Source organism: Pyxicephalus adspersus, chromosome 2 (assembly GCF_032062135.1).
Source record: "Pyxicephalus adspersus chromosome 2, UCB_Pads_2.0, whole genome shotgun sequence".
In the NCBI taxonomy this organism is placed as follows: domain Eukaryota; kingdom Metazoa; phylum Chordata; class Amphibia; order Anura; family Pyxicephalidae; genus Pyxicephalus; species Pyxicephalus adspersus.
The window spans coordinates 13,460,274-13,477,523 of NC_092859.1; the positions used below are offsets into that span (position 1 = coordinate 13,460,274).

A 17,250-nucleotide genomic window follows, 5' to 3' on the forward strand; every position below is an offset into this window, starting at 1 on the left:
ACCAACTGACCGATGTCTTTTCGTGTTGGATAGGACACAGCAGCATGCCTCTCCATTGCTCCCTCTCCATAGAACTGAACAGAATGGTCTGTACAGCGCTTGGTTGTTGTAAAGTGACTGGAAATAATCACACAAAATACAATTATCATATGTACACAGCTTAATGCCTAAATTTGCATTATATATATTTATTGCCACTACCGTGCTGTCCGACTACAGGAACCAGGGCCCCTACAATCGCAGGTCTGGGGTCACCGAGTTTGAGAAGGTTGGGTCAGTGTATAGCGTGCAAGATAAACACTGAGATAAAAGAAATGGCGTTCACAGGCTACATCTGTGTAAATAACTGTATCCAGGGCACGTAACCCTAAAAAACAATGTTGTTTATCTCTATACATTCCATTCTTGAAAAACAGGGCAGTAACTTCACAATGACTCAGCAATCCAGGTTTACAATCTGAGTGCAAAAAAAAATCCTTCTTTGCAATAGAAAAAAAAATTCTCTTTCGTAAAGCATGAGCAGGTTTCCTGGAAAATGAATACAGAATGATGTGTTCTCTGGGAGGGGCTGCATATAGACAGATAATATAAAGAATATAAATTATGATAAAGAGAAGGGATACAAATGTTAGAAAAGCCATACTACATAGGAGTGTGAAGCAGGGATATGCCATGACCCATAGCAGTCTGGTCACCCATAAGGAGCTCCTGTGGTCAGACTGAAGCTTTATATACATTTCAATAATTAATCACAACAATGATTCCCATTGACAGAACAAATGATTGCTGTACAGATGACATTATTATTGCACCCATATATTATTAATTTGCACCCATAATATAATATATATATATTATAATAAGTCCATAGTCATGTGACTAACTATTCCTCAAAGAAGCTCACAATCTAATGTCCCTACTAAAGTCTATGGACAACGTTGGGAAAAACCAATAAACTTACCAGTTGTTACCACTTCAGCTGCAGAGTAATAAATATTAAAAAAGGATTTATATAGTGCCAACATATTACACAGCGCTGTACATTAAATAGGGGTGCAAATGAAAGGCAATGACACAGGAGGAGGGGAGGACCCTGCCCTGAAAAGCTTACAATCTAGGAGGTGGGGGAAGTAACACACAATAGGAGGGGAGATATGGAATGGTGGGAATTAGTGAGGGTTTAAGAGACAGAAGAAGATGGGTAGGCAAGTTTGAAAAGATGGGATTTAAGTGCTCTTTTAAATGAGCAGAAAGTAGCCGAATAGGACGAGGAAGACCATTCCAGAGAGTCGGGGCAACTCTAGAAAAGTCTTGGAGCTGTGCGTGTGATGAGGTTATGAGTGGATTATCTGTTTAGGAACTTGCAGCATCACCAGCTGTGGAGTTCATCCCCTGCACAGCCAAGGGGGCAATGATAAAGGTGGAACTTCACAGCTAAAGGAAGGCTGGTGATGCTACAAAAAGCTGATCTGTGGATGGAGGGGTAAAACCAATATGTGTTTTGGATGTGGGAATAAACCTGTGAGCCCAGAGGAAACCGAAGCAAATATGGGAAGAACATATAAACTCCACGCATACTGCACTGTTGTATGGCAGAGATAAGCGGAAGGCATTCCCGTTGTATATGCCCCATGTTAAACCATAGTGGCCCTTAGGGCTTTGTCATTTAGGAGGAGGACCCATGTTAAGTTTTTACCATCGTCTCGGGTAATGAAAATCTAATGGAGGCTTACATAGTTTTCCATCATATAGTAGAATCAGATTGGATTAATTGCTGAACCAACTCTGAAATCAATTTGAAGCCCCCAGAGTTATGTCATCCTGGCACAGCCAATTGAGATGGCTGAAGATGGTCCGTAGAAGAAAGATGGCGGCACCCTAAGCTGGTACGCGGTTGGCCAGTCAAACTGGTTTTATTCTGCTTCAATCCAATAAATAAATGTTATATTCAGTATTATAACAGACACAAGTAAGGATCAGAATTCAGCACATTTACCATAGCAGGGACCCCCTAGTGCTCAGGACCTCTCTGTCCCTGTCAGGACATTACCCGCCTCAGTCTGGTCTCATGAGCATCACCTGCTCTATCTGAACTTTCACTTCCTAGAACCTTCCATTACCCCTCCGCCTCAACCAATGACAACGCCCCTTGTCATCCCGTGACGTCCTGTGCCCGCCCAGCTCTCTGCTATGACGAGAAAGCCACGCCCCTGACATCTTATTGTGACGCTGCTGGGTCCTGCTGCTTAGTCACGGTGACTGCTCAGGACTATGGCGGGGGCGGAGGAGACGAGGATCGGGGGCCGGTAAGACATCGGGGCGGCTGGGCATGGGATCGGTGCCAGAGGCGCCATCATATCGGGAAGTGAATGTGATACATGGCAGAGATGGGAGGGAGGAGAGCTGGAAAAACCCGTGTGTGCTGGCGGAAATATTAGGACGGAGCACGAGAGGAAGTGGCGGGGCAGATTGTGGTGCACAGAGGGGGCAGACAGGTGGGGGATGGGGCTCAGTGCCCAGGCAGACTGGCAGTGATAAGGCAGGCTGTGTTAGGAGGGCAAGCAATGGGCAAGAAGATTGTGGCAGGGGATGTGGGCAGACAAGCACTGGGGGTCAGGGGGCAGGCTGGTAGGGCAGTGTGGCAGTGGACGGGTAGGTTTTGGTAGGAGAATGGTTGTAGGGACAAACATTGGTAGGACAGGGCACCAGTACACAGGCATTGTGTGGATAGGCAGGGTGGTAGTGGACTGGCAGGTGTTGGTAGGTCATGGTGGACTGGCTTTGGTTTCACAGGTTAGCAGTGGGTACGCAGGGTGGCAGTGAACAGATTAGTTTTAGTAGAATAGGGTAACAGGGGACAGGCAGGCTTTGGCAGGGCAGGGTGGCAGTAGGCAGGCTGGCTTTGATAGGATAGGATAGCTGTGGGTACTCAAGGTGGCAGTGGACAGGTAGCCTGTGGTAGGGCAGGATAGCAGTAGGCAGGCTTTAGTAAGGGAGGGTGGCAGTAGAGAGGCAGCATTATTATTATTAATAAACAGGATTTATATAGCGCCAACATATTATGCAGTGCTGTACAATAAATAGGGATTGCAAATGACAGACTAATACAGACAGTGATACAGAGAAGAGGAGAGGACCCTGCCCCGAAGAGCTTACAATCTAGTAGGATGTGGTAGGGTAGCTCAGGGTGGCAGTGGAGAGGCAGGTGTTGGTAGGGCAGGGTGGCAGTGGGCAGGCAGGGGATAGGGGCAGTGGGCAGGCTTTGGTAGGGAAGGGTATCGGCCGACGGGCAGGTTTTCCAGGATAATGGGGGTAGTGCACAGGCAGGCTCTAGTAGAACAGTGTGGCAGTAGAATGGTTGCATGGAAAAGCATTGGTAGGACAGGGTACCAGAAGATGGGCAGGGTGGCAGGGGACAGGCAGGCTTTAGTAGGCCATGGTGGCAGTGGACAGGCAGGTGTCGGTAGGCCATGATGGCAGTGGACAGGCAGGCTTTGCCAGTATTTTGGTGGCAGTAGACAGACGTGCATTGATGGGACAGGAACATTTACAAGCGGTCTGTGGCAGGATGAAGCTGCATCCATGGAAGAACATTAGCGGTGTATGAGGCAGGCTGGTATGGATCAGTATAGCAGGGGACAAGTATTCCACAACCACAGAACATCAGTCTGGGTACCCAGGTAGTATGAAGCATAGAATACATTCGTAATAGTAATTTGTGTGCCTGGCGTGGTGGGAATTGGAGTTAAAGGCACAGAACTGGTTGGGCACTGGGCAGGGACCCGCTGTACTCATTGTGTGTGTAGATAAATGTGGGATGACTTATGGATTCCCTGTAGAAGGTGACACATTAGCTGAGCTGTACAGACAGGTAAATAGCAAGCTGTGAAGAATGTTGTGTGGTAGGAAATTGGCTACAGCTGAGTCACAGCCATTCCGGAGTGCATACATGTCACCTTGTTATGCTCCAACTTGACCAGTTGCCAAGTTTTTGCCTCGTTCCCTTTCAATGGGCGAGTTAGGGACATTATGAGTTTATTTGCAAATATTCTAGAATATGTTAATAGTAAAAAAACAAACTTGGGATCCATCCAAGGAAGCCTTCTTAATACAGACGATGCAAAGAACTATGACCTGTGTGCGTGCCAATACCATATTGGATAATTGGCGTACAAAACATCTTTTTATGAAACTTGTTACATAATAGTTTTATTACTGCGTGTTCACCAATAATGTCTAGACCGGCCTTTATCTAATGTTTTACGTCAGAGGAAGACTTCAGTTACTTTTCAAAAAAATATCTGGGGTCATTGTTATTTGCCTCTTATATTTATGGTCAGGGTAAAGAATGCCCTCTCCACAATGGCAGTCTGGATGCCACCTTTACCGAAAGCTAAAAAGTTTATTAATGTCATGCATGTGGCTTTACTAAGTGATGTGATACCCAGAACTATTCTGATAGAAGAACAGTCAGCCATGAATCATGGAACCTTTGGTGACCTCTGAAGGGACCCTGGTTGGGAATGGCACCGGAGGGACCCTGGTTGGGAATGGCACCGGAGGGACCCTGGTTGGGAATGACTTCTTGTTGAGGTACGATCGATCAAGAAGCACCCACTGGGAAATCTTATATAGTTGGAGTGAATAGAGAGGGTGCTGGTCCATATTTGGTTTGAAAGGAAGATGACTAGAAATGAAATGCTTCCTAGAACATAAAATATGAAACCTGCAAGGTGGGACTGCTTTGCAGCAATAGCTTGGTAGGGACTATAGTTCATGGTAGTTGAGAATGAAGAAATATTTTACCTTTGAGCTCAAATCTAAAAGCTTTATCCTGTTCTTTATTATGCTGGAACAGTATGATGCTTTGGAGCAGCCATTCTCAACCAGGCTTCCGTGGAACCCTAGGGATCTTCTAGAGGTTGCATGGGGTTCCTTTTGCTAATTGACCTTTCAATAGATGATGACTGCTAGGTTCCCCCCCCCGAGAACCAGAACCAGTTGCCTGATCCAGTAATCTTTATAGCTGTGTGGAATTATGAACCACCATCAATGTGTCTTTCTTCCCACTGACCTAGGTAAAGGTAAACCCTGGTTTATACTTTGCAAAAATGGGCAAATCGTAGATTTAATTTTTACCCAGGTGCAAACCACGTACCTCATGCTATCTGAATATATTACCCACAAATGTAATGAAACAGATGGCACCCATTTCCCGTTTTTGGTTCACATTGGGCTCTGCCGGAAGACACCCAAGTGACCACCTTGTACTGTAGCAAAGTTTTTTCTCCTGATGTTAAAATCTGAATATATTGTATGATTCTCTGTAGATTGGACCAGTCTGGGTGTATTTTTAACAATTTTAATTTGATTTGCAAATCGACATATCACCCTGATAACCACTTACTTTCCTGTAAAACTTTTTGATCCATACTTCCCGGTTTAACAAGAAATTGTTTTTCCATATTTTCTACACTGGCACAGATAGTGACAGAATCCTAAAGACAATATTTATTGACCTGAAGGCTGCCAGTCTCTGATGTCATTACAGGGAAGAATGCCAACTCCTTGTATTATACATTGGGGGGAATGCCAGCCTCTGGTAATAATATAGGGGGGGATGCCAGTCTCTGGTATTATAGGGGGGGGGATGCCAGTCTCTGGTATTATTACGGGGGGAATTCCAGTCTCTGGTACTATTATGGGGGGAATGCCAGCCTCTGGTATTATTATAGGGGGGGAATACCAGTCTGGTATTATTTTGGGGGGGAATGCCAGCCTCTGGTATTATGACAGGGGTGGGTGGGGATGCCAGCCCTGGTTAGTCAGTAAATCTCTCAACGAAACTTTTCTTGTTTTGGTTGGCAGATTGTATTTTCACTTAATGCAAACCTAATATGTCTAATTCTGTTATGTGTTCTAACTTCCCAGTTCTCCTATATCTAGTGCCATCTACCTAGGTGAGTTCAAACTTCCCAGTGCCCCCATGATTAAGATTGTATATCGAGAGTACAATTTGTTTAGCTGGGCTCCTATGAACCAAAAGTATTTTCTGATCTTTAGAACCACAGAATCAAGGCTCACTCAGGTGGCCTGATTTATTAAAGCTCTCTAAAGCTGGTGAGGATACACTTTCATCAGTGAAGTTGGGTGATCAAGCAAACCTGGAATGGATTTCTTAAAAAAAAGTAGTTTGCTATTTGTTAGCAAATGTCTTCAATCCTCAACCAGATCTATATTAGGTTTGCTGGATCACCCAGCTTCACTGATGAAAGTGTATCCTCTCCAGCCCTGGAGAGCTTAATAAATCAGGCTCACGGTGTCGGGGCCCCACGTAGAAATCAAGGGAGAGCTTTCGGTGATAGTTGCCGGTCCCATTTGCTTGCAGAGGGTCAGGATTGAAATACAAAGGACAGATCTGTTGGAGTCAAGTTGCCATTCTAAAGATCAGTAACAATTTACTTTGATGAGGCTTTGACATGGGTGAAAGAAGAACAAGCATGGTTTTTAGGGGAAAAGCCAAACTGCAGGAAAGGTGTGCGGTAGAGGGAAGAAGCAGCTATATGTGACCCAGAAAATTAGCCTAGATATGGACATCTGTTCACCAGAAAGTTATTTCTTTTCATATTGTGACCAGGATGTCCGGGATCAAAGGTTGAAGCAGCTGGTTGATCAGGGAAATTAACCAGGTGGAGTACCCAGCAAAAAGGACCTGGGAATAACACTGATTGCTGTGCTCTGTAACTACACATAGCTCACATTCACAATTACTGCACAAAGCTCATGTTTGCAGTCACGTATTCAAAGTTTAGTAAGTGCAAACCCTGAACCTTTGTAGAACATTTCAAAAGCCGTAGATAAAAAATGTCAGTATAGAATTCTGAAGGGCAATACTTTACAATTCTGCAATGTTCACGCTCTCTGCATATGGTCGCCCATAAACACAACAAAAATAACATGGCCAGTCTTAGTTTACATAGGGCATTGACACACAGGTAAACAGGAGAGTGCAAAGGGTAACTGATAGGGCAGCAATTCCAAACTGGGAGAGAGTGAAAGTTGATGTTCTGGGTTACTAGGCAAGAAGTGCTGTAAAAGCAAGGTCTGTCAGAGGAGATTACAAAGCAGGAAAGTTAGTTAATAGGTAATAGGATCCAGGAAACTCTGTTAAAGTCAGAAAGGACCCTTATCACAGGATTCTGGCCTTTGTAATCACCCTAGCCAAGAATATACTAAAGCTGCGTACACACTTCCAATTTTTATCGTTGGAAATGAACGACGAACGATCGATTGGTCAAAAATCGTTCGTAAAAAAAGTAACCAACGACGCCGACGAACGAGAATAGTCGCTGGAAATGAACCGGCGGATCGGATTGGACGACGATCGTTTACCATCTATCGTGTGTACGGTCGTTCATTGATCGTCCATGGTCTGAGCATGCGTGATGAACGAACGTTTGTTCACTTCCTGTCGTGCACGTCACTTCCTGTATCGCTCAAACGATCGCATCTATCGTGTGTACAATGTCTGCGAACGATCGTGTCGTTATCTGCATGTACAGGATCGGTGCTATACGATCGTTCGCAGATATCGTGCAGGATCGTTCGTCGTTCGTTTACCAACGATAATTATTGGAAGTGTGTACGTAGCTTTAGATTCAGGGCTGTCCAGAAAGTTACTTTTGAATACTAAAATGACATGAGGGACATTTAGTAGCTGGCTGTTCTACCATTAGGAAATGTTTAATGTTACAAATTACACAAGGCCTAAAGAATAATGTAACTTTAGAAGATGTCCAAAAATGGAATGCAGATTGCAGGAGACTAGCATTGCATGTGGTCTACTGCTGATAATTCCCTTTTCCCGATTTATCACGCCTTGTTCTGCTCTGTGTTCCTGTGCTGAGGTAGTCCTGGTAGAGGCAGGTATTTGCTTCCTCATGTTGGAGCTCCCAGCAAGGAGAACCAGGAGCACAACACTAATGACCTCAACCAACCTCACCACAGATTGCCAGTTGCTTTGGGAGAGAGCAGTGCCTTGGATACAGAGGCTGAAGATACAGGGGTGTCAAGGCACACGCTCATATCAGAAAATGTTTTCAAGAATTCCAGAAAAGGGGTACTGAAGGGGACTGAAAGCAGTGTTAGTCCTGAGTTCTCTATAGGTCTTCATCAGCATAACTCTTCATTTTACTTTCCACATTGAAGAGATGATTTTGTATAATTGTACTTTAGCAAGGGAGAACCCTCGAAGGCATTTATCAGTACTTGATGTTTTTTTTTTTTTATAGAGGGATGTAGTTTTGGAAAATCTAAATGTATTTTCCTTTAATGCACATTTACAGTCCGGAAATACAAGTTGAGCAAAGGAAAGCATGAAACTGATTCCTAAAAAATGTCCTAGGCATTTATACCAAGAACCAATGCTCTGTTTGGAGTCATGGCTCCTTTTTGCTCATGTATAGAAAGATGATCTGCCCGTCCAGGGAAAACTTTGTTGTCTATTGACACACCTGTACTGTCTGCCACTTCACCCATCTAAAGAGGTATCTGCAGGTACTTTTGGCCATCAAAAAGCTTGAATTTCAAACACTCACAAAGTGCTTTGGTAGATGACGTGTATGGAAACGTTGTCATGCTCTTGCTTGCAGAACTATATCAGGAAGCTTCTCTCTTGCTCAGCATTCCTATGGTTCTTTGGTTCTGGAAGTGATCACGCAAGTCACATGTCAGCCATTGAGCTTGCTTAGGAATGCAGATCTAAAGAGAAGCTTCTGTGTGTAGCTCCAGAAGCATGGACATGACAGCTGTAATATCCACTAGATTATTGAGGACGTAAGTGATAACGCCATCTGAAGGCGAGATCTGCTAACAAATGGTTTTCCTTAACCACAAGCCTGGTCAGATGCAAGAAATATTTGGTACCAATAAATTATGTAATCTATTTAATTTAAAAGAGTTTTTTTTCTTTTTCTGTGTGCTAAATTCCTATTTATGCTTGCACAGACATCTATCTTTGAACAGCAATCTTATGCTTCATACACCAGATGATTGCCATGCTCATCACCCGTGAAAACCTTGTGTTTGTACTGCGTACTCTTGATGCTGTTCATCAGTCACCCTTGGCGGAATGACCAATCAGGAACGACCTGTATGCCTTCCAGTTGGGGAGAACGCTGCAGGGTGCCTCATTCTTTATTTTGTATAACAGAACACGGCTGTGCGTACAGCACTCTCTGACACCTATCTAAAGTCTGTACGGGGCTTTACTCTCATCTCCTGTGTGTATAATGTAAAGAGCCCAATCCTTATATCACATAGAATTTACGTTTGTACAACTAAGCATACTACACGCAAGAAGAATACACAGCTCAGCTTTGTCGCCAAAAACCCAGAGTGATCCAGCAGGTAGGAGAGATTATTCTAGAAGGGGTATCATCTGTCCCTTTCTACAATAATGACTCAAAAGTGGAACTTTACTTCCGCTTTAAGCCAGTAAAGGTTATATATATATATGTATTACAGGATGAACCTGTTATGCTGCAAATTACCACCACTAATATTTTTTTTTATCTTTCTGCAGGTACCAAACAAAAAATGAACTAGACGTGGACTTCTTGGATTTGCTTTAGCTGAACTTTTTATTAGCCAAATGGAGTAACTTATATTTAATTTTGCTGTTTTGGACAACTTAAGATATTGACTATGGAATCAATTCTTGGCTTTACACCTACACTGACTTTACAAAAATGGAATAGTAAATGAAAACTTCTTGCTCAAGGATTGTTGAAGGAGAGACTAATTTCAGATCGGATTACATTTTTTAAAACTTTTCTTTTGGAACCCTGGAATTATAATAGTGACAATAATTCAGTGTTTCCTAAAATATTTCCAACCAAAATTTTATTTTTTTAAACCGATATTTAATGTTGTTAGCACTACAGGGAAGTGCTTGTTTATTTATTCGGATTTTTATGTTGCATTGGTGATGAGCATCTAAATGTTGGCTGGATTAGAGCTGGGGATGTATGCCACCGAGTGCCAGGCTGAAGTCACGCCTTCTCAGAACAATGGTAACCGCCAATTCCACTACTCGCTGGCGGATCACACCAACCAGGCCTTTCAGATTATGAATGAGCTGCGGCTTGGACAGCAGCTATGTGACGTCACTCTGAGGGTCAAGTACAATGCCTTACAGGTGGACTTTGTGGCCCATAAAATCGTGCTGGCTTCCAGCAGCCCTGTCTTTAGAGCCATGTTTACCAACGGGCTTCGGGAGTGCGGCATGGAAACGGTCACCATTGAAGGGATTCACCCCAAAGTCATGGAGAGGTTGCTGGAGTTCGCCTACACAGCCAGCATCTCTGTGGGGGAGAAGTGCGTCATCCACATCATGAATGGAGCCGTCATGTATCAGATGGACAGCGTGGTTAAGGCTTGCTGCGATTTTCTTATTCAACAACTGGACCCCAGTAATGCTATTGGCATTGCCAGTTTTGCTGAGCAAATTGGGTGTCATGAGCTTCACCAGAAGGCCCGAGAGTACATTTACATGCACTTTGGAGAGGTGAGAATAAAAAAAATTATTTGGACTTTACATAAAGTTTATTTTGGTGCAGAAGTTTTAGAAGCACCTAATTTCATTTAAGTTTTATTGCATGAGAATTTTCAATGTGTTAATGTTGTGTGCTGCATAATGGCAGATTCATACAGAAAATACTGCTAAAGGAATATATATATACACACACACACACACACACACACTTTCCTTTACATGCTCCTTCCCTTTTCACATTGACTACTGCAATCATTCTATGGTCAGATGGCTACGATATATACTGTGGTGCCTTCTACTCTCTGTATAACACTCTTGCATGAGCCTACAGAAGAAATCTCTGCGAGTGCTGAGGTAAGTAGAAAGGGAAGCCATCCATCCAGGACCTGACTGTGGAATACTTGCAGTGGCTGGACAAAAATGGAGAAGCAGAATGGGAACTGGCAGTCAAAAAGGAAGTACTTTTACAGTCTACTGCCAGGATTTATTCTATACATCTAGCCTAATGATGGCAAGGATTCAGTACATGGGTAAGGGTAGACTTGCGATTTTACCTTTTTTAGGTGAATATTATATTTATTGACACCCTACCATTTACTGTTGGTAACTTACAGTGCCTTAAAGGTGACTGCTTGTGGAATGAGTGGAATGAGTTCCATTTTTAGGAATCCATTATCAGGTAGGTTAGAATTGCAGAAAGGGACAGGTCAGTATTCTTCCTATAATTTTTTTTTAAGCTGGGTGGGAAGAAGTTGTAGGTGGGTGGCAGCCCCTGTATTGTGACCCAACTTTTTATTAACTACCCAAAAAAAGTTGGGTGGTTACTGAAAAGTGCCAGGTTGGGCCCAACATAGCTAAAAGAGGCTGGGGAGAACACTGTAGGTGATGTCCCTTCTTCAATATCCCCTCTTAGCTTCCTGATCTCTCTGGGTATCTAGCAAAAATCTTAACTCCACATGCGCAGTGTAAGCTTTAGTTTCCAGGATAACCAGCAATCCTAGCTTTCCCTGCACATACTGGGAATAAACTCCCCGCGCTTGTGCGGGAGGTATGTCATCCCGGCTTGGCAATCAAGATGGCCAAATATCCTCTACAGGAAGGGAAGAAGATGGGGATGCCTGCAGAGGGACAGGTGAGTGATGCAGGTTTTCCACTTTAATGTGTGCTTTTCAGACGCAGAGTACTACCAAGTGCCTACTTACCTTCTTTATTGACCTCTCCCATCGACCTACATGGGCTACACGGTTCATGTAAATGCATCAGGAAAAAACTTTGATTGTAGAGAGATATGTGGGCTCCTTGGTGGTGGTGGGAAAGTTAACTTTGAGTACATTGGGGGGCCTCAGGAATGTGACATTAATCATAAACCTATAACTTTATTGGTGTTTAAAGAAATTTTAGGCAGGTTAATGATCCTTGCAAAGGTATACTGTAACACACACACACACACACACACACACACACACACACACACACACAATTATACACACATAAAGGATTGTTCAAAAACCAGCACAGAACCTGGGAAAGAAAAGAAGGAAAAGTTTGCAGTCTTTATTTATGGCCCTGGTCACATGATGCAGAGCTACGGAACTTTTAAAGGCACCTTCCCCATACTCTGCTGAGTCATACTGATCTGTTATTCTGGATTACATTCCTTGTGCACAGAGCAACATTCACTGCAGAGGGTGCAGAGCTGCGTGCAGTGAAAAACAGTTAAACATTTAGTAAAATAGTCCAGGGGGGTGATCCTTCTAATGGACACCAAAATCTACTTTTTATACGAAAGGTAATAGAATGAAAAAAAAATCAGCCATCTCACACCAAACTTAAGCTTAGCTCTGTGCGTGTTCTTTTGTTTTTTGACCTCTGAGCATTCAAACCTGTACACTACCTATACCTGTAGTATATATGATAGATACGTGCAGATCTGGGAAAGACATACAAAGGTCGGAGACCATTGTTTACTTACAACAGCCTCAATTAAGAAGGGGGTCTGGAGCAAATTTTTTTAAGGAATGCAGATAGTAAAAGTTAATGATTGGAGTAAATGTAACCACTTGGTCAGAGGAGAAAATTACCCTCTTGCATTTGTTGTCAGTATGTGGGAGATCCATTCACAGCTTATTTTTTAAAGAACTAACAAACTTGGTTACCCTGGCTGAGAAAGACTACTTTAGCACCCATTTGCTTTTTTGTGGTGTTTTAACACTCCTTACTTTAGGACAACCCTTTACAAATAAAAAGGCTACAAATTCTTCATGAACCTTTTGTTTTATATACAGAACACAAAAAGGTTTATATCTGTTTTAAAAAGGGCTTTGTAGTGGGTGCCAGGTACATTTTTCTGACTAATGTACACAATAACTGCTTTTAATGTAATTTGATTTACAGTGACCTTTTATTGTCTGATCTGGCCAACTTTCAGTATAACCGGCTGGGACAAGTCTTACATTTAGAATAAGGAACAGCTACAACATTTGCATTTCTTAAATAGAATAAAAAAAATGAAAAGCCTGGAAAAATGCAGGGGGTGCCTAAAGTGTGACTTCAGGAAGAGAGATTTCTGGAGTTTTGTGACGGTTTATTGACCACCTTATGGTAATATACTAGAAGACAGAAGAAGACTATTTTTTTATTGCCAATTTTTCATACTAACAGTGGCTTCAGACTGAAATGATAAACATCAGAATTGAAATTCTATTTCAATGGGTCCTTTAAAGGGAAACTGTAAAGATAAAGTGATGATGCCTTTGAAGCTCTTCCCTAGCAAACTCAGGGTCAAGTTGTGTTTACTATATGGATGTTGTAAACATAAATATTGAGGCACATTATAAATTGGCATTTCCACTGTGCAAAGTGTGTTCACAGTATGCAGTGTTCTTCCTAGAAGCTGGGTGGAAAGAAAAAGTTGGCGGGTAGCAGTTACTGAAAAGTGCCGGGTGGTGCGCCCAGCTAAAAGGAACTGGGGAGAACACTGATATGCATTAGGATTTGCAAGCAAAGATGTGAAGCAGCCTTATCAAACCCAGTGTTCACTTTTTAGCTGCATGCAGCATCCAGCACTTTTCAGTATCCACATGGCTGTTTTTGGGTGATGGGTAAAGAGTTGGGTCACAATACAGGGGTTGCCATCCACCTACAATTTCTTCACCACTAGTTAAAATAAACTTCTGGGTTGAACACTGAAAACCCTTATCTAGCCAAGTAATTGAAAAATAGTCAGGATTTGTCTCTGTAGTCACTGACCTTAACTTCCTTCTCCATATACTACACAGCCATACTTTAAAGAATCTCAGGAGTAAATTAAATACTTCTAGATTGCAAGCTCTTTGGGGCAGGATCATCTCCTTCTCCTGTGTCACTGTCTGTCATTTGCAACCCATATTAAATATGCAGCGCTCTGTAATATGTTGGCGCTATGCTGTCGTTTGACCATTTTCTCTTTACTTCTTTCCAAGAACAGAAGGGAGGGGTTCAGGTGACTTTTTTATAGGTATGTGTAATGTGATACCAGAATTTTCTCTTGTGCTTCAAGTCACACAGCACATTCTTTTCTTCTGCACGGTGCTTTCCCTTTGTTGCTTTGTTGTTGTATCGATCTCATTTTCCATGAACAATGCATTCTTTGTCTTGTGTAGTTGTAGGTTATTTACAAGGATAAGTTTTTCTAAAGGTGGGAAGGCTCATGCCTTGAATAGTGTTGTACAGAGAAAGTCTTCGCTACCTTCTCACTTCAGAAGAGAATGTAGACTTTCCTCTTTCATACGTCGTCCTTCAAATCCTGACTCTGCCATTGTATTAACAATCATCTAAGAATGTCCCCCTTACAGATAGCCATAAGTTCATTGATGTCACTGACCTGAGAAGCATAAATGTCTCATTGCTGAAGGAACCCCTGGAAACCTCTGCAGGAACCTTGGTTGAGAAGCCCTTTAGGAACACCGTTTCAGGTCATTGGTGTTGTCACTGAGACCAGGAAGTGAGGGTTTCTCTCTCAGCAAGAACACAATGTGATAAAACACCGGTTCCATACTGATATCATCGCTATATGTACAGTTTCTAGCACCACATACCATCTCCCTACCCTGCTACCTTCTCCATCTTACATAACGATTAATAGTTTGTGTTAGCAAAGGTGAATGTGGGGGAGAAGGTCCTGTTTATGGTTACAGAGTCTTCAGTTCACTTCCATGCTAAATGCTACATCAGCCATTTAGATCTTTATCAGCTGTACTTCCGATCTTTTTGTGGTATCTGGATCCTCCCATTATAAATGTTTGCTCTTGTTGTAAATACACAGTTACCACCCAATAAATTTGCCAAGTTATATTGATTCTGCTACTCTGTACATTCTAACCATTATCACTAGTGGGGGTGAATGGGAGGTTCATTCGTAGCGAAAAGACGTAAGCTGCTGGATATAGCTGTAGACCATTATAAATGAGATGTCTCGCCTACAGGAATCAGTGGGGTGGTCGGAAATAAGGGTATCCGACCGGGAAGCTTCCCTTGCAAAGGTTGTGTGGCAGAACTGTGCTGTGAATGTGTCGGAAGCTCCTGAAGGCAAGAAATTTACCAGGTGTAGAGGGGTTCTTTAACCTCCTGAGCGGTTCATTTCTGTCCGGTATTATATGTCTAAAAGCGGTACATTGTTTTTCATGAAAGATTATTTTACGGTATAATATATTAGTATGAGTAAAATAAAGTTTGAAACACAAAGTCAGGTCAAAATAATAAATTAAATTATTTTAAAACATTTCTATTTCAATTTTTAAAAAAATAAATATACTGTAAAATAAATTTTCATGAAAAGCAATGTACTCCTTTTACACATATAAATCCACTGTATTGCATTCAATACAGTTATTTTGTATTAAATGCAATACAAATAGATTTGAATTTCCTGCCCCACCCTGAACGGAGCGCCTGCACGTACCGACGTCACCGGAAACTCCCCGGGTCAGGTAAGCGTTTTATTTACTATTGTTTTCCATTGGTTTACCTACCCCGAGTGTGACTCGTGGTTACCGCTTCCAGCATTTTTTTCTACCCCCGAGTCACACTTGGGGTTACCACTGGGGAGGTTAAAGGACAACCCATTGAATTCAAACCGCCTGGTCAATATTTTCCTTCCTCTGCTTCCAGCAGTATTCACTCAGTCAGCATTTTGACATCATGCTAACCCAGCAGATCCGGAATTTATTCATCGTTTAATTCACTCAATAATGAAACCAGTGGATTGGCAAAGCTACTTGCTTGTTCAAAGGATGATCAAAAATGACAGATCAGGTATTTTTCATATGACAGGTCCCCTTTAAAGTGGGTCTAAACTAAAATGTTTACCTTACATACAAGGGTAGACATTCCTTTTTTATATAAGGTAAAAGTTCTATGCATGTATTGGACAGATAGAGCTTTTTCTTGCTTTTTCAATTGGATTAAAGAAACAATGCCTATCTCACGCATGGTTTAACCTTAGCCAAATTCCCTCCAGATGAGCTAGGGACCAGTTCATTAACTACGGATTAAAAACAACAGACTCCCTCCCTATTAAAGTTCTTCTCTTTAGTTTTCCATTTACCTTTTGTTTTGGGGACAACTCTAAATTGTTTGATTTTTCCCCTCACTCATTTTATCTGTGACACTGATCACCAGTGCAAATAGAGGGGTGAATCTCCTAAATTGAGAGGCAGCAATAAAAATTTAACTTCACTTAGTGCTCCTTTAATCTAAATGTAGCATGTATTTGTAATAAGATCATCACCTTTTACTTTCACTTATTTTGCAGGTATCCAAGCAGGAGGAATTTTTCAACTTGACCCGCTGCCAGCTGGTGAACCTGATCAGTCGTGACGACTTAAATGTGCGCTGTGAGTCTGAAGTCTTCCACGCTTGCATCAACTGGGTCAAGTATGACTGTGAGAACCGGCGACCCTACATCCAGGCACTTCTGCGTGCTGTTCGTTGCCATTCACTCACTCCCAACTTTCTAAAACTACAGCTCCAGCGCTGTGAGATTTTACGAGGAGACACCCACTGCCAAGATTACCTGTCCAAGATTTTCCAGGACCTGACTCTGCACAAACCTACCAGACCTCCTCAGGGGAGGATCCCTAATGTTCCACAGTTCATCTTTGTGGGAGGGGGTTACTACCGTCAGTCACTCAACTTTTTGGAGGCCTACAACCCCATGGATGGCGAGTGGCTAAGCCTGGCTCCGCTGGAGACACCTCGGAGTGGCCTGGCTGGGTGTGTGGTCGGAGGACTCTTTTATGCTGTGGGAGGCCGCAACAATGCGCCTGAGTGCAATGAGGACTCCAATGCCATGGACTGCTACAATCCCATGAACAATCAGTGGTCTCCATGCGCATCTATGAGCGTACCCAGGAACAGGGTTGGCGCTGGAGTTATAGATGGACAGATTTATGCAGTGGGTGGATCTCATGGATGTCTTCATCATAACAGTGTGGAGAGGTGGGTGCATAGAGGTTATGGGTGTGTGGGAGCTCTATAAATGTTGCCATCTGTGCAATAAGACAAAACCAACCACCTCCCGGGTACATTAAGAATAGATATATAGAAAATTATTTACATGCTGGTGACCAAAGTTCCTGATATCTGTCTTTTCTTATCAATGTCCTATAATGTTTTGCACAGCAGAAGTCAGGATGGGAACCAGTCAGACAGGAAAG

At 42.6% G+C, this 17,250-nt stretch overlaps 1 protein-coding gene across 6 annotated transcripts in view; it reads left to right on the plus strand.

Moving 5' to 3' along the window:
• Positions 1-2,212: 2,212 nt before the first annotated feature.
• The window catches only part of KEAP1 (kelch like ECH associated protein 1), a 35,179-nt gene continuing 20,141 nt past the window's right edge, over positions 2,213-17,250 (plus strand). For 5 of the 6 annotated variants that reach the window (XR_011919274.1, XR_011919276.1, XR_011919277.1 and 2 more), the window contains exons 1-3: positions 2,213-2,306; positions 9,584-10,567; positions 16,347-17,032. Coding sequence is in view for 2 of the 6 variants with exons in the window: in XM_072399613.1 (XP_072255714.1) it covers positions 10,001-10,567; positions 16,347-17,032 (1,253 nt within the window). In the remaining 4 variants the exon portion in view is untranslated. Of the gene's footprint in view, positions 2,307-3,720; positions 3,872-9,583; positions 10,568-16,346; positions 17,033-17,250 lie in introns of those variants that run through there. The other variant, XM_072399614.1, reaches the window with a different exon arrangement.